At 40.6% G+C, this 23,221-nt stretch overlaps 1 protein-coding gene across 1 annotated transcript; it reads right to left on the reverse strand.

Annotated features, from left to right (window-relative positions):
- Positions 1-1,140: 1,140 nt before the first annotated feature.
- Positions 1,141-10,163, reverse strand: ucmaa (upper zone of growth plate and cartilage matrix associated a). Its single transcript, XM_015953884.3, has 5 exons — positions 10,009-10,163; positions 9,004-9,063; positions 8,821-8,916; positions 3,214-3,312; positions 1,141-1,588 (listed from the first exon to the last, which is right to left on the reverse strand). Exons 1-5 carry the CDS (start codon positions 10,064-10,066, stop codon positions 1,500-1,502), a joined length of 402 nt encoding a protein of 133 aa, XP_015809370.1. The 5' UTR covers positions 10,067-10,163; the 3' UTR covers positions 1,141-1,499.
- Between the last annotated feature and the right edge of the window lie 13,058 nt (positions 10,164-23,221).

Consider the following 23,221-nt stretch of genomic DNA (forward strand, 5'->3'; position numbering starts at 1 on the left):
GGTTTTATTTTCAGGATTTGACCCACAGGGCTTAGTGCTCTACACCTTAGTGGGTGTTTTGCTTTCTTTTCATGGAAGTGTGGGCCTTTAAAGTTCTAACTCATCTGATTCAAATAAATTAGGCGTGAAATTGTACATTTTATTGTTTTTTATTACAACAAAATAATTTTTATATAGTTTTAGTCATTTTGTTTTTTGTCTTGTGGTTTTTATCTTGAGCGCTATATAAAAGTGTTTCTTCTTAGCAGAGGCTCTTACACAGAGACTTGCAGTGTTCAATAAGCCAGTGCAGTGAACCCTACATGCATGTTTTTGGTATGCGAGACAAAACTCCCAGCATACATTGGGAAAACGCACATAAAGTCTGCAGCTGGGATTCAAACTGGCAACCCTTTAGCTGGAAGGCAGCGGTGATACCAGTGTATCACCATGTGGCTCACATTTGTACTTTGCTTCATTCAGTTTTTACTTTTTTATGTTACAAAAGTTTAGGAGTCGGTTAATCTGAAAAGAAAACCATCTGCCCCATTTCTTTAACCCCCAGAGACCCACGGTTGTAATATTACAACATCATATTTAAGTCTACAAAAATAAACCTCCATTTTTTTTTCTTTTTAAAACCACATTTACATTGCTAATAGGTCCTATTGTTCAGTTCTGCAACACTATTGGCTGTTAAAATGTGTAAATAGGCCCGTTTATCTGGCCTCCTAGAACAACATGTGAAAGGTTAAAAAAAGATTTTGCAGTTGTTTTCTAAATTTGGGTCTCTGGGGGTTAAGGACCCCCTCGACCCCAACTGGTCACTTTACTCTTTTAAGATTTGTTTTATAATTTACTAATAACCTGTTTTCACTAATGAATTAACAATCCTTTTCATAAAGTTACGCCCTGAAGGAGAAACGGAAATGTTTGGGATCATTCGGGCTGTATTTGTTTTACCCTTTATCCCATTTCTACCTTTTTGTTCCTCTTGGCTCCTCTCTCTGTCCGCTTCAGCCAGCTGATGTGTAATATTTCCACTCTGGATTGTGGATTCTTTGCAGGCTGATGACTTCAGCAGCTTTTCTGTCTGCGCCTTTCATTTCACACCGCCTCTTCTGCTTTAAATAATTCAAATGCCAGACATTGCAAAGCCAGTTAAAGGAATGGAAACTGATCTTTATTTTTTCTTCATTTAAACAGATCTGCAAAAACTAAACCAGCACAACCCTGTGTAGGCAAATGTTCTGTTTCTGCTAATACAGTGCAAAAATCATGACATGAATTCACTTCAATGTACAGATAATCATGCAAAACATTAAGCCTACTATCTAGAACTGCACAATACTCTGCAGTGTGCCACGTTACTCAGTAAAAATGTTTATATAACGTAGCTAGGAGATACCTTGTTGGTACAAATACATGGATAAATTGAGCACTTGCTCTCAAACTGTTTAATAGGTAAAGTTAGTTTTGTGGTATAATGAGAAGTGCTTTAGTCCGGCTCTTGGTGGATCTCAGTGAAACCAGTAAAATCGAGGATAGAGCCCGTCGTAGTGGTACTCTCGCCACTGCTCACCCGTCTCCCTCGACCTCTCATTGACTTCTGTGGATGTAAAAAAAATATTGCATTCATTAAAACGAAAAATAATGCTAGAATAAATATTAGCTCTAGGGATTGAATAAGAATAAAATTATTTTATCAGATTATAATTGTGAATTCAACTCTAAAATCATTGGAGAAAATCCTCACATGGATTGGGCCAAAAATGATGGGGAAACTCGCTGGAGTTTCCATTTTTATCAACATGGTAAATGGCTTGTATTTGTATAGCACCTCATTGTTCCCCCCCCCCCCCCAAGGCACTTTACAACCATCCATCCATTGACACGCTGGTGATTGTGAGCTACAATGTAGCCACAGCTGCCCTGGGTCACACTGACAGAAGCGAGGCCTGCCAAACGCTGGCGCCATCAGTCCCTCTGACCACCACCAGCATCAACATGTTCCGTTTAGCTTTAACCCTCTGGAGGCAGGCGTTGCAGATTTGCAACGTTAAAACCTACCTACCTGGTTACTCTACATACGTATTTCATGAGCATTTTTTTACTCAGAAGTACCCCTGAAGTACTTAGTTGTTCGTCCTTTTATCAAAACTTATTTTGAGCCTGAGAGGGTTAAACTGGTTGTGTCATTGTGAGATTCCCCCTTTTTTTATGACGATTAAAGAAATATTTAGCTTTTTTTTGTCATTTCCTCATGAAACAGATTCTTGAAGATATCTGTTTTTTGTGTGAGCCTATGCATTTCGACAGTTTCTTCAGCTTCAAACACCAAAATCTTTTCAAATGGATCTTTCCTCATGAGTCTTTATCTGGTGTTAGACGTTATAGATGTGGCCCTAATTGGAAGCTGTCCATTTGAGGGTTTGCCTGAAGTGCTTCAACTGATCTTGGAAATAATATTTGGTTTCTTCACTTTTCACTCTAGTTTAGTTTTTCTTTACATTTGACAAAAGAGTGCAAGCTGTGGCTACTTAGCCTACATTCTTTAGTCACTTTGTTGCATCTAGCATTTCACATGTACTGCTCTAAAATATGCTACTTATGTTTCATTAATGATTAAGTTGGATATTATGGGTAAATGCTACAAATATAGAGTCCAGATACATTTGTACAGGATGTTTTTATATAATAACAACAAAAATACCAATAGTTTAAATAAATTTTAACATTTCTAGTAAACCCATTTTTCATTGGTTGTTGATGACATTTTCTGACAGAAGAAACCTAAAAAATGTGACCACTGTCTAACATAAATGATCCTGTTTTCTTCTAAAATCTCCATTCAACCTTCTTGTGTCTTTTAAATAGAGCCGGATCACATCTTTGCGGTCAGTAGTTCTTAGTTTAGAAACTGGAAAAGCGACTATCACAGTTTCCTGACCACAGCGGGGAAGACTGTCCACTTTTGGTGGACCACAAATAAACAGTTTGAAATGGCGTGGAGTCAGGCTCCCTCCTGCGGTCCAACGGTTCATCTGTTCCAGATCTTTGTCCTGATGTGTGCTCATTTGAAATTCCAGTTAATTTTAGGTTTTTGGTGAAGCTTTGCTGGGGGGGACGTCTCACATTGGACTGGAAATTGTACTTTGCTCTTCATGACATGCCCAGTTAGCTGAATTAGACTCATGCAAGAATATGATTGTGCATTTGATCTAAAGGTCTCACCATCACGATCCTCCTCGAGGTAGTTCTCATACTTGTTCCTTCGTTCTTCATTAAGCTCTCTCCTTCGTAGGCTGTCTGCTCTTTTCACTCTCTGCTCAGCTGTTGAGGAAGAACAGAAAACGTTGCTCAGACCTGCTTAAAATAAGTGAAACCAGTTATTCATAAACACCTACCATAAAAATATTATTAGCTAATCAATAATATAGCCCAACTATTTGAGTTCATCAACCTCACAGCCTCAGAGAAAAAGCTGTTCCTCAGTCCTATTGTCAAGACTTTGATGCTGCTCAGTCTCCTGTCTGAAGGAAGGAGGGTGAATACCTCATGGGGTCCATCATGCATCTTATTAGGTTGGAAATACTCATCATCATCATCATCATGCTTTATTTATATAGCGCTTTTCACTTCCCTCAAAGGGGACCCAAGGCGCTGAACAGAAACAGTTACAAAGATAAAAATAGAAATTATATTTTCTTCTTCTTCTAAAAAGTGGTAGCAAGTCATAAAAACACTAAAAACAAAATTAAGAACATAGACATTACTGAGAACAATAAAATGCAAATGAGATAAAAATTTAGATAAAAGAAAATTAAACTTAAGTAGTTAAAATAAATCAAAACAAAGAATAAAAACCAGAAACCAAAAGCATTAGGAGAAAGCCATCCTATCAAAGAGTCTTCAACCTGCTCCTAAAGACTGCTAGTGATGGGGACTGATTGATGAGTGCATGGGAGCTGGTTCCAGAGAGAGGGTGCAAGGACTTGAAAAGTCCGACCACCACGAGTCTTAAATCGGGTGCGAGGGACGATAAGCAATTTCTGGTCAGTCAACCGTAGTGACCTTGAGGGAACATGCTTTATTAAGAGCTCTGCTAGTAGGTGGGGGCACTGCCTTGGAAAACCTTAAACACAAAAAGCTGAATTTTATACTACCGGTATGCCCGGTATGAGAATGGTAACCAGTGAAGGGAGGCCAGCACTGGAGAAATGTGGTCCCTTTTCCTAGCTCCAGTCATACTTGCTGTGTGCCGACGTGTACGCTTGTTTAAAATGGCTGCCTCACATAATTTTCATTCATTTGAAACTAGTGTGAAACTGAAATTAGTGTGACGGGTTTGCATGCTGCAATATACGAGTAACCGGTAGCTGGAGTTGAAGCGAGCAAGATACACTCACTCAGTCTCTTCAGAGGTCTTTCGTGCTATCAATGATACTGTTGTTGCCACTAGGGGGCAGCATAGAACAAGAGAAGTAGGTAGGACAGGGAAAAAGTCTTGTGGGAGTTGAGATGGATACCTGATACTGCTACATTGGATGTAGGTTTGAATAAAACTTGGAAAAGGAATTCTTGCCTATTTTTGCTACTTTCTAATACAATGGCCTATCGTAACAGATACCGCTGTGGTCCTTTTTTCTGTCGTGATCTCAAAAGTTAGCCAGTTACTGATGTCTTTTATTGATGCCATGTTTGTTTTGGTTGTACCTTGACTGTACTCTACAAACCCGGGACTCTATCCGATCTATGTAATTTACTGTGCCCCTATAGCAGAATCCTCCATGCAGTACAGCAGCAAGTATGGGAACAAAGACACAGTCTCCTGCCTGCTGCCCGCACCACTGCAAGGTTAAAAGGCAAGTATATTTCCAGCCTTAAATCTAGCCTATTTATATAGTGTTGACCATATACATCATCATATGTGGCTGATTTGGACATTTAACAGCCTCTAGCCTTCTTTTCCTGATATTAGAGCAAACAAAAATGATTTCACTTTCTTGTGCTTGTATCTGTTTCTGAGCTGCTCCTTTTACTGACTTCAATTCTGTCCACAACACTGCTGATCTTTGCTGGCAGTTTCAGTATTTTGCCAGTCCAGACATGGCAACCTTGTGGGCTTAAATATGATTGGCTCTGGAACCCCTTGGAAGTACAGAGGCAGGACAGATTACAAAGACCAGAGGTGTTTCTCAATGTCAAGGCGTCTGGCCTTGCATGACATCACCAGGCACTTTGCTGACGAGGCCACTGTTTTTCCTTGGTCAAAGAAAACGGTTAAAAGAAACTGACTTACTTCAGCGAGTACGAGAGTTACTACCTGTCATGTGACACTTGAGGTAAAGTTATATTTTATATGTATGAGTTTCAATATAAATGTATAACAAGCTTTTTACTTTTTAGTATATATTGGTTATATGTAAGGACAGGGCTGCCAACTTTTGAACATTTCGATGCGTGAGAGTGGGGGGGTGGGGGAATGCGCTGACTGTTTATCACCCTTTTGTCAAACGTCACAGCGGGCAGTGGGAATTGATTGGTCAGCAAGAGATGTTGGATGTGTGGTGTGAGAGAGAGTGAAGTGGGTCAAATGTGTGTGTCTCACGCTCAATGCGTAAGAGTTATTGGCAGCCTTGTAAGCGAGTAACTATCTGCTAGCTGTTGAAGCTACAACTACTGAGCAACTAACAACCCATAGATAACTGCTTTGGATCTAAAAACATTTTAGGTGAAAGCCTGATGGCTCCAATTAATTGACTTACATTTAAACTGGAAATTTGCCCTCGAAGTAGTTGCTGGCTCCTGATCTGCCATCCTTTTGAAATTACCGCTGTATTCTGAGAAATTTTTTACCAAGGCTGGGCTAGACACCTCCCGTGTAACCTTTCTTCAGCTAGCTAAACGGCTAACAAATGGAGATGAGACGTCTTGGTAGAACTTGAACATTGGAACACGTCTTGGCAGTTCCTGATTACGTATCTCCTAGGCAACATCTCCTAGGCAACCGGGGTGAGACCAAGGCATTAATGTGTTGATTCCTTGACATTGAGAAACATCCTCCCTTTTTGGCTTATTAAAAGAAGAAAAACTGACAACACTCCAGTCAGCTGAGAAGGAAATCTGTTTCAATGTAACCTTCTTTCCAACATGATGGAGACATCAGACTGTTTTGTGATTAATTTGACATTAAATTCTTACATATTGCCCCTTTAACTGCAACAAGTTTAAGGTTTGACCTCACAAACAGGGATCCCTTTACCAAACTATCTCTGAAGAGGCAAAAGATTTCGGTAAGACTGTTTGGAACATGCCACTAATCACCATCAAGATAGCCTTATCTCATAAATTTGCTAAATGGCTAACAGTTGCCTGCATATGGGTTTCTTTTTCCTGATGAAAGTTTTTTAATACAAACTCAAAAACACTGCTTAAGTATAGGCACCCCTCCAGGGTCAAAATCTCATTAACTTTAGCAACTTAAGCTCATGCTCTGGAATATATTTACTGCTGCAAATAGTTTTATGCCTTCATGCAGTGTTAGGAGCATGTGGATGGCTAATGATCAGCTGATGTGGTTCAGAGTAAAGTTCCTGCTTATTGATTTATTGAAGAACTCCGTGTGATTCCAACACAGAAAACAGGATGCCATTGAATGCAAGGAAAGCTTATTAACTTTATATCTGAAGAATGTTTCTGCTAGAGGGGTTGTACCGTGGAAATTCTGACTATGGGCTTTGCCAGCAAGAACATCTGTTGGCTAATATGTTTGCCGCAGTTTGTTTTTCAGTTTCAGCACAAATGTTACTGAGTTCACATATTAGCCCGTTTTAAAACACTTTTTAATTGCTCACCTGTTTTCCATCTTTCTTCCATAGGTCAGAGTTTAGAACAGCATCAGAAGCAAAGAGATTGTTTTTATCAGTGGGAAGTCATGTGCTCCAAACTACGTGTGAGAGAATACACTAACAAAGTATGTCTCTGGTTGGAGAAAAGGTGATTTTGCTCTTTTTAGTGCAAATTAGAAAATATTAAAATGCTAAACCAAATTGTTAAATGTACTGGTAACATTGGCTAATATTAATATAGACCTGCTGCTGGCACTTCAATTCTTGCATAAATAACTACAGATTCCTGATCTTAAACTGATCTTAATGTGATTTAATCCATTTTCCCCATCCTTGTTTTATTTTTTTTTACTAGGAAGAGTAAACTACATAGATTTAGTTTAATCCTATAGGGTTATGCAAATGTTCATTTTACACCAACACCGTTAAGTTTTAGGCCTCATTTGTTTGTTTGTTTTAAACAATAGTTTATATCTTTTGGATTATGGTTCTATGGAAAGGTTATGAACTATTACTATCTTATTTGTTGTAGACAGTTTTATAAAGGTTTGGAAAAAAAACCTGTTTGAAAAAAAAAAGATAAGTTTTCATCAAACAGATGAGCCAGAACCTAAATGGCCTTTTACAAGGTGTTTGAATGTGTTATGTAAAAATAATAACAAAACTATAGAATAATCTGCTTTTTAATTATGTAAATATAACAATGAAATTCAAATTAAGAAATAGGGAGCCTAAGTCACGCCCATCTACCATCCACTTGGGCCAACCATGGGTCCCCGGAAGAACGAAAAAATGAATGCAAGTCAATGGGGCTAAAAACGCTACTTTTTAATTCCACTTATGTGCCGTGGATTTCACATATGATGTCCGTGAATTTTGAAGACACATTTTGATACCGAGAACGCGCGCTTATTCTCAAAAGGGGGGAAAAGTTATTTTAGGTTTTGTGTGAAAATAAGTTCAGGACTACAAAGGCGCTGCACGAAAGTGACGTCATCGACCCAGACACGGAGAAAACGGAGGCAAAAGGGCTGTAAGTTCAGCAAACTTCCCACATGAGGTAAGAACAACCATAAATCTGGTATGTGGTAACGTCACATGTGCGACGTGCCGATTTCTGGTGTGTAGTCATGCCAATTACGAACTTTTACAAGCTGATAAATCTCAAAGTACATGACTGGCGTGGTCGAAACACCCATCATCACTTTCATTTAAATTGCAGTACAACATATGTGTGATCCAGGGCATAAGGCAAAGCAGATTAGAAAATAACTTTTTACCCCCGTTGACTTGCATTCATTTTTTTTTTTCGTTCTTCCGGGACCCATGAGCCGACCGGGTGGAGACTTAGCCTACGGCTCCCTATATAATTCTAAAGTTCTGAACTATCTCTTTAAGAAATAGTAAGCCTAGTTTGTATTGATAATATCCACTCCTGCTGCTCTGATGAGTTTTACACCTACTGATATTTCAGTTAGTAAAAGGATGAAAAATAAAGTTCTCAGCACATCAGTTTTGGTAGATTAACACCTTCCAATATGAAGTAATAAAAGTGTATTTCTATTTGATAATAATACATCTGCATGGTTGTCCTGAAAAAGCTCACAGGAGTATACTGAGCTGCTTTTAGGATGAACCTGTGTTGCGTTTGACTCAGGTTCAGGAAAAATGAGGTGAATGAGAGCCTGCACCATAGTGCCCTGTGACTCCTGCAGCATCCAGCTTTAGAGTGTGTGTGACTTACTTACATTTAAGAGTTGCCGTTATACGTAAAAATGTACACCAGCTGGTTGAAATAAACAGACCCAGTTTTTAGATCCCAGTCCAACCACAAAAACCCATAACCCCACATGCTGTCCCAATAACATTAGGAGAAGTTAGCCAAAAGTCCTAAACTCACCCTGTTTGCTGTCTGTTAGTTAGCTTTGTGTTATTTCCTTTGTTTTTTACTGGATGCTAACAAAGCTGCACAGATAATCAAAAAGCGTACCTTGGAGCTCAGCGTAGTAGCTTGTTGAACGGCGACTGCGACGTTTGATGAATTTTGAGGCGTCTGATGCGGGCATAAACACCTGGCGAGCAGCATCTTAGGGTCAGAGGTCACATGTTAAAATCTGAAAATGAGGTTTATGAGGGAATATTTGTGTTCATAAAAGGTTTAAATTGGCATCACCTTTAGAATCAACTGGTTTGGAGTCATCCCTCACAGCTGCACTTTTCACCGTCCTGGAACCTACAACCATCCTGTGTTAGGGACCCCTTTAACTCAAAGCTGTCATGTAGTGTTTTAAAACAAAAACCAGTAGCAATATATGGAGTTTTTTTAGGCTTATGGCACAATTATCTTATTTGAAAAATATTGCCATGTTGGAGTTAGGGATGCTATTTGGTTCTCCTAAATTTTATTCACAAAAATATAATGATTTTGACTGTTTGGCCGGGATGGTCACATTTATGAAGAAGGCCATTGCCCCCCTGGACACTTTTTGTTGATGCCACTGACCCTCAAGTCTACGTGTAAACCAGATCATGAGATTTTCTTAATTTATTAAATTTTTTACAGAAACCAGCAACATTACAATACCCTTACATGTACTTGTTACCTTTTCTACCAAATTTAGGGGGTGTTTCCGTCACAGTTTAAGCTTGAACTTTTATGCTTTGTTCTGTTTTATTTTGTTTATATATGTAGAGGAGTAGCTTAGCTTTTTAATTTTATTCAAACAAATAATCCAATATTTAAAAAAATACATTTAATTTCTTAACTTATTCACATATTTTATGCATTTATTGAGATATTTTTTCTTTGTTCTACACCTCACTTTTTAAAATTATCCTAGTTTACTATATTAATGGGTCATCCACACACAAAATAACAGAACCAGTAAAAATAAAAAAATACTGATATTTGTTACGTTCATTGAAACTGGTTTCTTGGGCTCATGCAGCCAAATCAAAAGTACCTAATAACTTGCTAAACACGTCATTAAAAAAGCAAACGTATAATGCGGTGTTCTGATGTTATTCAGATTTATTTTAAAAGATAAAGTAGCATTTCATTTTCAGATTACAATTCATTTTATTGAATGCTGAAGGATAATCTCTCAATGAAAGCAACAACTCCTCCTTCTCATCCAGCACTCATTCTTATTCCAAATAACTCTGGTAAGGTACTTACAGGTGAGGATGAAGAGGGTGGAGAGCAAGAACAGGATGAGTGCTCGAGTCCAAGACATTTTGACAGAGAAAGAAACAAAACCTCTGCAGCACTGATCAGCACACCTATCTGACTAACTGGGGGAAGACAGAGATTGGAAGGGAGAAAGGTGGGAGAGGCAGGGAGAGAGTAGGAGGAGGGAAAAAGAGGCTCATGAAGGGGAGGAAACCTGCTGGAATGTCAATTGGCCCAGAGGACAAAATAAAGTAAGGAGGAGAGGAGTGAAAGAACTTAGGATAACCTGAGTTTTTGGTTTACTGCCCTAAAATGGGGTTTTAAAGGAGCCCCAAAAAGAAGCCAATATGTCAAATAAAGTAGTGAAAGTACCACTATCAGTACAGTAACACAATAGTGTTTTTGTTGTTGGTATAAAATGAAGAGGAAATTGTGATGTGACCAAAACACCAGGGGTCTCATTTATCAAACATTGCGTAGAATCCTTACTAAAACCGTACTTAAGCTCAGCAAAAAAAAGTACTTACGCCAAGTAGGTTTGTGATCTATCAAACATGGAGTACGCACAGCTGCACACAATCTCCGCTTCATAAATCGGAGACTAATGAGAATGTTTCTCAGCTGCATTTTAGTCACATCCCGCCCTCACCACGCCCACTTACTGCCATAAATAGTCAATGCAAAGTGCCTTGTGGACCTCATGCATATACATAAGCCGGCTGTTGCAGAGCTATGCCAATGACATGGTGACCGTAGATCAAGGCAGATCAAGGAAGCACAATTTCACAGAAGCAGAAATTGAGGTACTTGTGGGTGACGTGGAGAAATGAAAGGAAGTGCTTTTGCTAAACAAATAAGACAAAATCCACGGAGTGGCACAGTGTTGCTGACGCCGTCAATGTTGTGAGTTCTTCAGAGAGATCTGTGGCGGATATAAAAAAAATGGTCCAATCGGGATTTGATCTCCAGACTCCCAGGTGAAAGTCACACGCTCTAACAATCAGCCAAACAGAGATCTTTCCTGCCAGGGTGCATGATCAATCGGGTCACAGTGACAGGACACGCACTGTCACAGACGCATGACATTCTGTCTCAATCTGTCCCCCTGCTGATATTCTGCATTCCGTATTCTGCGCTTCAGGCTGTGTGTGTGTGTGTGTGTGTGTGTGTGTGTGTGTGTGTGTGTGTGTGTGTGTGTGTGTGTGTGTGTGTGCTTTTTCAGGCATATGCATGTATGTATATATATGTAGACCCACAAAATTTAAAGCTCCAGCAAGGTTACCGGTTTTCTGGCTTTCCTCCGAAACATTCATATTAGTTTTATTTACTGCACTGATGCCTCTACATTTGTCACCATAACAAAGGTCAACTGATGTTGAATCATTGATATGTTTTTCTTTCATAGTTTTATTTGTGAAATGCCAGTGAGGGCAGCTTGAAAACGTAAATTTAGGATTCTACGCAGCTTGCCACTTTTTGGTAGTACATGCTAAAGAACAGTACTGACCAATATTTTTTTTAAAGTCTTCTCTGTGTTTACTTCAAAAAGGGAGTCTGAATGATATATAATATCAGAATGACCTGATGTGCTTCTCTTCTATCTGTTGAGGAATGATGGTTTCTCTCATCAGGGAAACCTGGAAACCTGGTTGGTTTAGTCTAACACAGGGGTGCCACATGCAGGATACCAGCCCTCCAGGACCAGGATTGGGCACCCCTGGTCTAACGCATTTGGATTTACTTACAGACTATACAAACTAAATATTTGGGGATTAACTCATGAATGAATGACGACAAGAATCCTCAGCATATTGGCAATTAAATACTTTACTTGGAGATCAATGGTCTCGGTTCTGTCAGTGTGCTCCAGGGCAGCTGTGGCCATGATGTAGCTCATCAGTGTGTGAATTTGTATGTGCATGGATGAATGATCCACTTTTGTGTAAAGCACTTTGAAGTCATCTGATTTAGAAAAACGCTGTACAAGTGCAGGTCGTTTATCATCTATAGTTCAAACATTCCGGACAAGCCCCAAGTTTATGTAACGACTCTGGCATCAAGAGCATGCTATGAACTCTGTGAAGAGAAGATGAAATTTGGAGATCTTAGGTGGATTTCTTCATGTAGACTTTTCCGTTCTGTCATCTAACAAACTCTGAAATGTGTCTCCTCTTCAGTAAATTGGGCACAGACGACTTGCTGCTGCGCCCAGATATGAAGTCTGTGAACCATTAAGTGGAAAATGTGCACATAGTGAGACCTCTGTGGGAGAAAATATGTGCTGCACGTGCAGTTTTTCCTGAAAGTGTCTGAATGCTCACGTGGATCTTTTTCTTAGTGTTCACATACAAACAAAACATCCATGAACCATAATCTCAAATAAACATATTGAAGCTTTGTAGTATTTGTAGGATTAACTACATACTAAAATCAAAACTGTTGCTATTCAGTTTTAGATTCTGAGAAGGACCAAGCAGATTAATCTATGAAGCTTAGATCATATATAAATTCCCAGATACTTATATAATCGATCTAAGTTCATGCACCAACCTGTTTGGTCTATTTTTAATCCAAAGATTAAAGTTTAATTTAAGATAATTAAATTTAATAGCAAAAGTTATTTTTGAATCAGAATCTAGGAATCTTTGCTTTTCAATAACCAGAAATAATTATACCTTTCTGTGTTTCATTTCAATAATGAGGCAAGTTTAAAAAAATGAAGAATTTTATTACTAACAATTTTAAACTTTACGATATGAACGACAATTATAAATGACATATTATGGATGACAATTTAATGACAATTTTTAACAGCTTTGATTAAACTTGTTTTAAAAGGCAAACCTGTGGCTGGATGAAAGCTAAATTGGAAATATGAGTTTGGATGCGTGAATGGAATTCTCAGAATTATAAATGATAAATGACCCGCACTTGTATAGCGCCTCTCAGAGTAAGGACTCCAAAGCGCTTTACACTACAGTGTATCATTCATCCATTTACACGCTGGTGGGGATGAGCTACGATGTGGCCACAGCTGCCCTGGGGTGCAATGACAGAGGCGAGGCTGCCGAGCACCAACAGCAGGCAAGGTGGGTTAAGTGTCTTGCCCAAGGACACAACAGCAGATTTCTCTGTCCAGGGCCGGGATCGAACCTGCAGCTTTCCGATTACTGGACAACCCGCTCAACCTGTTGAGCTGAGAACACAAGGAGACACATGAGGGAGACGCAGGACGCAGACCATGACATGATCAAAAGACGCGTAAATGGCAGCACGCAGAAATCACGAGGCAACATTTTACGTGATGTTTACTTGTTGCTGTGAATAATAAGACAGAAAAGGCCACGCCAAAATAAGTTTAGGAAGCCCACTAAGAATCGTAATAAAAGCATTTAAAATAAATACCATACACAGTTGAGGAAACGTTGGTTTAAGTACCTGATATGAAGTGGTCGCTGCATAAGCAAAATCCTTTTCTCTCGGGATCCCACAGTTTCATTTTAGCCCGGTCATCAGCGCGTTTTATTGCAATGATCCAACGTTTGCGGTGTTCCGGATCTTGGGGAATCCTGTAGAAGACTCATCCCTTATGCCGCCCGCGTCTGTTCTGCATCCTGGGGCACAACAGGAATCTACCATATTTCCCGTTTGATAGAGTTTTCTAACAATAACAGACCAGCTGCGGGCTTCTGCCTGCCAAGATGGCACCGTTTCGATTTGAACTGTTGCATGCCGGGAGAAGTGACATCAACTCCCAGAGCTCTATATGGATCCAGGATCCTCTGGAGATTTCTTCCTGTTAAAAGGGAGTTTTCCTCTCTACTGTCGCTAAATGCTTGCTTACGAGGATTGTTGTAAAGACACTAGTCAATGACTCAATGCAATCTGCTGGGTTCCTTATATAGGAAACTTTGACTGATTGGCTTAATGACCTGGGGTCTCATTTATCAAACATTGTGTAGAATCCTTACTAAAACCGTACTTAAGCTCAGCAAAAAAAATGTACTTACGCCAAGTAGGTTTGTGATCTATCAAACATGGAGTACGCACAGCTGCACACAATCTCCGCTTCATGAATCGGAAACTATCTAGAGAGTTTCTCAGCTGCTTTTTAGTCACATCCCACCCTCACCACGCCCACTTACTGCCATAAATAGTCAATGCAAAGTGCCTTGTGGATCTCATGCATATACATAAGCTGTCTGTTGCAGCGCTCCGCCAATGACATGGCGACCGTAGATCAAGGCAGATCAAGGAAGCGCAATTTCACAGAAGCAGAAATTCAGGTACCTGTAGGTGAGGTGGAGAAATGAAAGGAACTGCTTTTGCTAAACAAATAAGAGAAAATCCACGAAGTGGCACAGCGTTGCTGAAGCCGTCAATGTTGTGAATTATTGGGAGAGATCTGTGGTGGATATGAAAAAATGGTTCAATCAGGATTTGATCCTCAGACTCCCGGGTGACAGTCACGCACGCTAACTAGTCAGCCAAACAGAGCTCTCCCTTGACAAACTAGCCAGGGTGCATGATCAATCGGGTCACAGAGACAGAACACACACACTGTCACAGACGCATAACATCCTGTCTCAATCTGTCCCCCTGCTGATATTCTGCGCTTCAGGCTGTGTGTGTGCGAGCGCGTGTGTGTGAGTGTGCGCGCATGTGTGTGTGTGCGCACGCGCGCGTGCGTGTGGGGGGGTCTTGTTCTGTGTGAAAACGAAGCAGTACAAGTGATAATGCTGCAGGATTTCATAATTTTATCCTTCTCAGCAGCAGCACTGCAGGTGCTCTCCATGTCCAAAATGTGCGTAATAATTAAAGTAGTGCACATTTTTCCGCTATGTTTTCTTTCATAAATCCCAACGTTTGCATGGAAAGTTGCTTACACAGTTTTCTTACCCCGTTTTGTGCGTAAGCAAGCTTGATAAACGAGGCCCCTGACCTGTATAGAGCTCCGGACCCCACGTGACTCTCAGTTAGTAGACACCATATTGGCAGGTAAAAGAAGCTAAACAAACACGGATCTTAACCATGAACGTGAACGGGATCAGCTTGGATTTTACTTCGTCGGAGTTTACTTCACACTTTAAAACTGAAGAAATCGTTTTATACAGTCAGAAATTAAATAGACTAAACATCTCCGACCCTTACCGTGCCCCTGGGATACTTTTTAAAAACGCCAGAAGCTGTCGGAGCGGACTTCTTACCGGACCTGGCCGGGGAACCCCTTGGGATTTACCCGGAAGAGCTGGCTCAGGTGGCTGGGGAGAGGGAAGTCTGGGACTCTCAACGCTACTGCCCCCGCAACCCGACTCCGGATAAGCGGATGAAAATGGATGGACAAATAACAGATTTACACGTAAGTAGTTTAAATAGAGTGCTGTGCTGTTTGAATGTATAAACTGAGCGCCAAGAGAAATCACTAGTCTGATTGGGTTCCGTGAATAAAATAAAAATGTCAGGCAGGAGCGTCTCAGGATCTGTCTCAGTGAGACAGATAATAGCAATCCAAAGTGCTTTTTATGTGTGATCTGACAATTGATCAACCATTGCTTAAAAATTAAATACAGCTTAGCCGGTTAATTGCTGTGATCATAAAACACGTAAACGGCAGCACGCAGAAATCACGAGTTAACGTTTTACGTGATGTTTACTTGTTGCTATGAGTAATAAGACAGAAAAAGCCATGCCAAAATAAGTTTAGGAAGCCCACTAAGAATTTTAAAAGCATTTAAAATAAATACCATACACAGTTGAGGAAACGTTGGTTTAAGTACCTGATATGAAGTGGTCGCTGCATAAGCGAAAACCTTTACTCTCGGGATCCCAGTTTCATTTTAGCCCGGTCACTAGCGCGTTTTATTACAATGATCCAACGTTTGCGGCGCTCCGGATCTTGGGGAATCCTGTAGATGGCTCATTCCTTATGTCGTCCGTGTCTGTTCTGCATCCTGGGGCACAACAGGAATCTACCATATTTCCTGTCTGATTGAGTTTTCTGACAATAACAAATAGTCCAGCTGTGGGCTTCTGCCTGCCAAGATGGCGCCGTTTCGATTTGAACTGTTGCATGCCGGGAGAAGTGACGTCAACTCCCGGAGCTCTATTGGAATGTTTACTGTGTGAAGTGCCTTGAGACGACTCGTCGTGATTTGGCGCTATATAAATAAACTGAATTGAATTGTGCATGTGAGTGTAGCATTAGGGTTATAACTTTTGGACTCATTTGTGATCATACATTAATAGCATTTTGGTATTTTACAGATTCCTAAAAGTAATGTACTTTGTTTCAGTAATCATTTAACTGGGGGGGGGGGGGGGGGGGGGCTTTTCTGGTTGCAGTCTCCCTGGGGTCCCTGCGCTCTGGGGCAGCTCTTGGATCTCTGGGACTTGGTCCTCCCTCCATCTCCTACACATCTTTGGGGGGCAGATTTGTGGCCCCTCACACTCTATTGGACGCTCCTATAGAGAAACCTTACATATACAAGCACGTGTACACACACAGGTGCTCACATGGTGCTCTCATAAGTATGGACTTGGGCATTTTTAACACATGTCTTAAGGCTGTGGTTGGCACTTAATGCACTGTGATTTATTATCGTGTGATTGTTCAGTAAAACAATGTTGATTTTACACTTCTTCATCAAGTTGACGCAGTGATAGCTTGCTCCTGTTGTATTGTTGTGTGTCCCTTTTCTGCAGGTCAAGAAGCAGACTCTTGTTCATCAATGATTGTTTATTTTTGTGGGAACCCCCTCCCCGCCCTTTTGTCTCTTCCTTTCTCACCTCTGTCTCCCTGTCTGCTTGGAATTACAAAGCATTCAAAAAACAATAACAATAAAGTTTTAAGTGTCAGGCATGACATTAAAAGCAGAAGCTTTGATGCTCCACCTGAGAGTAAATCTGTAAGGCTTGTCATCAGCATTCAGACATCAATTCTGTTTGCTTCACAGCCAGACAGGACAGGAGGGAAAAAAATAAATGAATAAGTAATCCTTTAACTGGCATGTCACACTTTTGTCCCTGAAACTTATGAAAGCAAGTGTCATGGGGTGAGGGTGGAGATGGCAGACCATGTGTGGTGGAGGGTTCAGGAGGCAGGAGAGCAGGCACGGATGAAAAATAAAAATGGATTTAATAGCAACCAGGAGCGACAGGACAAACGAGGACATGCACATTCAATGATCCAACGAAGACAGGTACAAGACGGGAGGTATAAATACACAGGGAGAATTAGGAACACATGGGCATATTAACGAGGGGCAGGTGAGAACAATAGGAACTAATTAAGGCAGGGGCAACACAGTCAGGGAGGCCGGGGTAGATCATGACAGCAAGCAAACAGCCAAACAGACAATAAATAGTGAATAATTTTTTTTTAAAGTTTGAACAAAAATGTAACTGCTACCATGCATTATTACTGCCTTAGTTTTAATACTATCATTTGTTCATTATTGCCTTGTGTTACGTTACAACTCTAAAGCCAGTATTAACACAGGAGTTTTTTGTTGTTGTTTGTTTTGTTTAAAGAGACACGTTGCAACTTTTTCATTATTTTGAATAATTTTCTTGAGCCAGTATTCAATTCAATTCAATTCAAAAATACTTTATTAATCCCAGAGGGAAATTAATTGCTGTAGTAGCTCAGAATAATAATAATAATCAAGTCATCAAAGAGTTATTGTATATTACAATGGCTGTTGGCAGGAAGGATCTCCAGTAGCGGTCAGTGTTGCAGTGAAACTGAAGAAGCCTCTGACTGAAGACACTCTTCCGTTGTCGGACAGTCTTCTGAAGAGAATGCTCAGGGTTGTTCGATTTTCTTGATTGTCTGGAGAATCCTTCTTTGCATTATCTCCTCCAGTGGTTCCACAGTCGTCCCCAGAACAGAACCAGCCTTTTTTATTAGGCTGTTGAGCCTTTTCAGGTCCCTGCTTCTGATGCTGCTACCCCAACAGACAATGGCTGAAGAGATTACACTCTCAACAACAGACTTGTAGAAGATCTGCAGCATCTTGTTACAGACATTGAAGGACCTAAGCTTCCTCTAGAAGTGCAGTCTGTTGTCCAGGTGAACTCCATGGAACTTGTATTCCTCGACCACCTCCACTTCTTCTCCCATGATGGAAACAATGTTTGACTCCACCCTGTTTCTTCTGAAGTCTAAAATCATCTCCTTTGTTTTGTTCACGTTCAAGGTCAGATGATTGTTTCCACACCATGCCACAAAGCGCTCCACCAGCTCTCTGTACTCAGCTTCCTGTCCATCTCTGATACACTCGACAACTACAGAGTCATCTGAGTATTTCTGTAGATGACAGGTCTCTGATTTGTACTGGAAGTCAGAGGTGTACAGGGTGAAAAGGAATGGTGAGAGTACAGTCCCCTGTGGTGCTCTAATGTTACTGATCATCTAGTTTGATGTGCAGTTCTTCAGCCTCACAAACTGTGGTCTGTTTGTCAGGTAGTCTTTAATCCAGGCGATAGTTGAGCCCCCCACCTGTGTCTTCTGGAGTTTCTGGCAAAGTACATCAGGCTGGATTGTGTTAAATGCACTGGAGAAATCAAAGAACATGACCATGACAGTGCTGCCTGCTTCATCCAGATGACGGTGGATTGGTTGAAGCAGCTGGATGATGGCATCTTCAACTCCAACTCCATGGTGATAAGCAAACTGCAGCGGGTCCTGATATGTCCTAGTTTGCTTATTCAGGTGGACCAACAGGATTCTCTCCAGGACCTTCATGATGTGGGATGTCAGGGCAACCGGTCTGTAGTCGTCATTAACTGATGGGCAAGTTTTCTTTGGAACTGGAACAAGGCAGGATGTCTTCCACAGTCTGGAACCTTCTCCTGGGCCAGGCTGAGGTTGAAGAGGTGCAGCAGAATCCTACAGAGCTCCTCTGCACAGGCCTTCAGTACCCTGGGGCTGACACCATCTGGACCTGCAGCCTTGTTCCTGTTCAGTCTCTCCAGCTGCCTCTTCACCTGACCTCTAGAGACAGATAGGTGGGAGGGGGAGGTAAATGGGGCAGCAGCATCTCCTGACTTGGTTAAAGACAGATTCATAGAACCAGAAGATTCCATGACTGCGTTAGAGGACAAAAGAGCTGGTGTGTGACAGGAAAATGTTGGATCAGAGGAGGATGGGATGTCTGATTGCCTGGGGACAGGCGAGGAGGATACTGGGTTTGTTCCTGAACTGAACCTATAGAGCTCCGGGAGTTGACGTCACTTCTCCCGGCATGCAACAATTCAAATCGAAACGGCGCCATATTGGCATGCATAAGCCGGCAGCTGGACTATTTGTTATTGTCAGAAAACTCAAATGGGAAATATGGTAGATTCCTGTTGTGCCCCAGGATGCAGAACAGACGCGGACAACATAAGGAATGAGCCATCTACAGGATTCCCCAAGATCCGGAGCGGCGCAAACGTTGGATCATTGTAATAAAATGCGCTAGTGACCGGGCTAAAATGAAACTGTGGGATCCCGAGAGAAAAGATTTTTGCTTATGCAGCGACCACTTCATATCACTCCTGGAAAGTATGCTTCTAATCTTAGCAATATTCCAATAATCTCTGATTTTTTATCTGATTTGGTGCTAAATACTGATAAGGTCATTGTAGTGGGGGATTTCAACATTCATGTGGACATCGAAAATGATTGCCTCAATGTAGCCTTTAGTAATATCTTACACTCAATTGGTTTCACTCAAAGAATACATAGCTCCACCCACTCCTGCCATCATACATTGGACCTTGTTCTGACTTATGGCATTGAGTGTGAGGAAATAACAATCTTTCCACATAATCCAGTCCTCTCGGACCACTTTCTGATAACCTTTGAGTTTTTTATAACTGAGTTCTCGAGACATGAAAGTAAATTTCACTATAGTCGGTCTCTATCTGACAACGCGGTTGCGTCTTTTAAATCAACTGTTCCATCTTTACTGTCCTCAGCATCTCAGAGGCATGTAGCAGAGGGCAATGTTCTCAGTTCTAACCCCTCACAAATTGATGCCTTAGTTCATCACGTTAATTCCTCTTTACGTGTGGCATTAGATGATATTGCCCCTTTAAAAAAGAAGGTAATTAGGGACAGGAAGTTGGCTCCCTGGTTTAACTCTCATCTACGAGCCTTAAAACAAAACTCTAGGAAATTGGAGAGAACATGGCGCTCTACGCACCATGAGGAGGCCTACCTATCCTGGAAAAATAGTCTTGTGCTTTATAAAAATAAGCTTCGACAAACTAGAACTGCTTATTTCTCAGCATTAATAGAGGAGAATAAGCATAATCCTAAATTTCTTTTCAGTACAGTTGCTAAACTTACACAGAATCATAGCTCTGAGCCATCTATTCCCTTAGCCCTCAGCAGCAATGACTTCATGGGATTTTTTACAAGTAATTCTATTAGAAACAAAATCTTTAGCATCCTCCCTAATGCGATTTCTTCTTCCTCAGTAAGTGAGGCAGCATCAGAGGTGACTGTAGAACCTCATCTGTGCTTGAACCGTTTTGATCCAGTTGAGCTTTCAGAGTTATCAAAAACATTAGCTTCATCTAAACCTTCAACTTGCATTTTGGATCCAATCCCAACCAAATTATTTAAAGATGCATTTCCTTTGGCTACTGCCCCCATTCTAGATATAATCAATCTATCCTTAGTAAATGGGTATGTACCACAAGATTTTAAGGTTGCTGTAATCAAACCTTCACTTAAGAAGCCTTCTCTGGATCCAGATGACCTAATGAATTATAGACCAATATCTAACCTTCCATTTTTATTCAAAGTCCTGAGAAAATAGTGGCCATCCAAGTATGTCAGCATTTAAACACTAATGCTCTGTTTGAGGAATTTCAGTCTGGTTTTAGAGAGTATCACAGCACTGAAACTGCATTAGTGAGAGTTACAAATGATATTCTCATGGCCTCAGATAAGAATCTTGTGTCTGTTCTAGTCTTGTTAGATCTCAGTGCTGCCTTTGACACAGTTGATCACAATGTTCTTTTAGAAAGACTTGAACATGTTGTAGGGATCAAAGGAACAGCATTAGGCTGGTTTAAATCCTACCTGTCTGACAGATTTCATTTTGTAAATGTACATGACAAATCGTCTTCATACTCCAGGGTTACTTGCGGAGTACCACAGGGTTCAGTGCTTGGACCAATTCTTTTTACTATATATATGCTCCCAATTGGTAAAATCATTAGACAGCATGGGATAAACTTCCACTGTTATGCTGACGATACTCAGTTATATTTATCCATTAACCCTGATTAACCTAATCGGTTGGGTAGATTACAGGCTTGTCTTGAGGACATAAAAAATTGGATGACTCTAAACTTTTTGCTTTTAAATCAAGACAAGACGGAAGTTCTCATCTTTGGACCAGAAATCCAGAAAAGGAAATTGCTTAGCCAATCGCCTGACCTTAATGGCATTACATTAATCTCCGAGAACAAAGCAAGGAACCTTGGTGTTATCTTTGACCAGGACATGTCATTCAAATCCCAGGTTTCACAAGTAGTTAAAAGTCTTCAGCTTGTCCAAAATGCTGCAGCTAGAGTTCTGATGAGAATTAAAAAGAGATCATATCTCTCCTGTCTTAGCTTCCCTACAGTGGCTACCTGTTAAATTCAGAATAGATTTTAAGATCCTTCTTCTCACATATAAAGCTCTTAATAATCAAGGTCCATCATACATCAGTAATCTGATTGTTCCATATGTTCCTAACCGAGCACTTCGCTCTCAGACTGCAGGTCTACTGGTGGTTCCCAGAATATCTAAACTTAGGATGGGAGGCAGATCTTTTAGTTATCAGGCTCCTCTCCTGTGGAACCAGCTCCCAGCTTTAGTCCGTGAGGCAGACACTTTGTACTTTTAAGAATAGGCTTAAAACATTTTTATTTGATAGGGCCTATGGTTAAAATCTGATGTCAGCCTAAATCTGGACAAGTGGGGGAGTACAGGGAGGTGGAGTGTACAGTCGGTAAAGACGGCTCTCCCTTGCCCTGCCTCCAACATGCCTACATCTAAATAGGATAGATTATCCAGAGTTATCTCTGTAGTTATGCTGCTATAGGCTTAGACTGCTGGAGGACACACTGACCACTTTTCACACTCTACTGCTTTCTTCTACAGTCTGCTCTTTAACTGTACTATTTTGTGCAATTTCAGCTGTTAACTTTATTTTCTCTGTAAGTGTTTTTCTCCCCAGAAGAAGCTACAATGACGTTCTGCTGAGCTGTGGTGGCCTCATGGAGGGGGCCATCGACTAGCACACTGCTGCTAACCACTAATACATTCTTTCTCTCCTGATAATAACTTTTTGTTTTCATTGACTTTTGATGTGCTAATACTAGTTTATCCGTTTAATTATAGATCCACTAGGATAAATACAATAAATTTTATCTTTCACCAAATACAATATTTACTAAGACATCACAATATAACTATAGACACATTACTTGTCTTTGTGTGTGTGTGTGTGTGTGTGTGTGTGTGTGTGTGTGTTTTGTGTGTGTGTGTGTGTGTGTGTCTGTCTGTCTGTCTGTCTGTCTGTCTGCCTGCTCTGTCTTCTCGATCCCCAGTGAGTCGTGGAGGATGGCTGCTTAGACTGAGCCAGGATTCTCTGGAGGTTTCTTCCTGTTAAAAGGGAGTTTTCCTCTCCACTGTCGCTGCATGCTTGCTTAGTATGAGGATTGCTGTATAGTCACTGACACTAGTCAGTGACTTGATGCAATTTGCTGGGTTCCTTATATAGGAAATATTATTTCTGATTGGCTTAATGAACTGTGAATTGGAATGTTTATTATGTGAAGTGCCTTGAGACGACTCTTGTCGTGATTTGGCGCTATATAAATAAACTTGAATTGAATTGAATATCAGGTACTTAAACCAACGTTTCCTCAACTGTGTATGGTATTTATTTTAAATGCTTTTATTACGATTCTTAGTGGGCTTCCTAAACTTATTTTGGCGTGGCTTTTTTCGTCTTATTACTCATAGCAACAAGTAAACGTCACTTAAAACGTTACGTGTTTTAGGATCACAGCAATTAACCGGCTAAGCTGTATTTAATTTTTAAGCAATGGTTGATCAATTATCAGATCACACATAAAAAGCACTTTGGATTGCTATTATCTGTCTCACCGAGTCAGATCTCAGACAGATCCTGAGACGCTCCTGCCTGACATATTTATTTTATTCACC

The sequence above is a fragment of the Nothobranchius furzeri genome, chromosome 1, assembly GCF_043380555.1.
Source record: "Nothobranchius furzeri strain GRZ-AD chromosome 1, NfurGRZ-RIMD1, whole genome shotgun sequence".
Classification (NCBI taxonomy): Eukaryota; Metazoa; Chordata; class Actinopteri; order Cyprinodontiformes; family Nothobranchiidae; genus Nothobranchius; species Nothobranchius furzeri.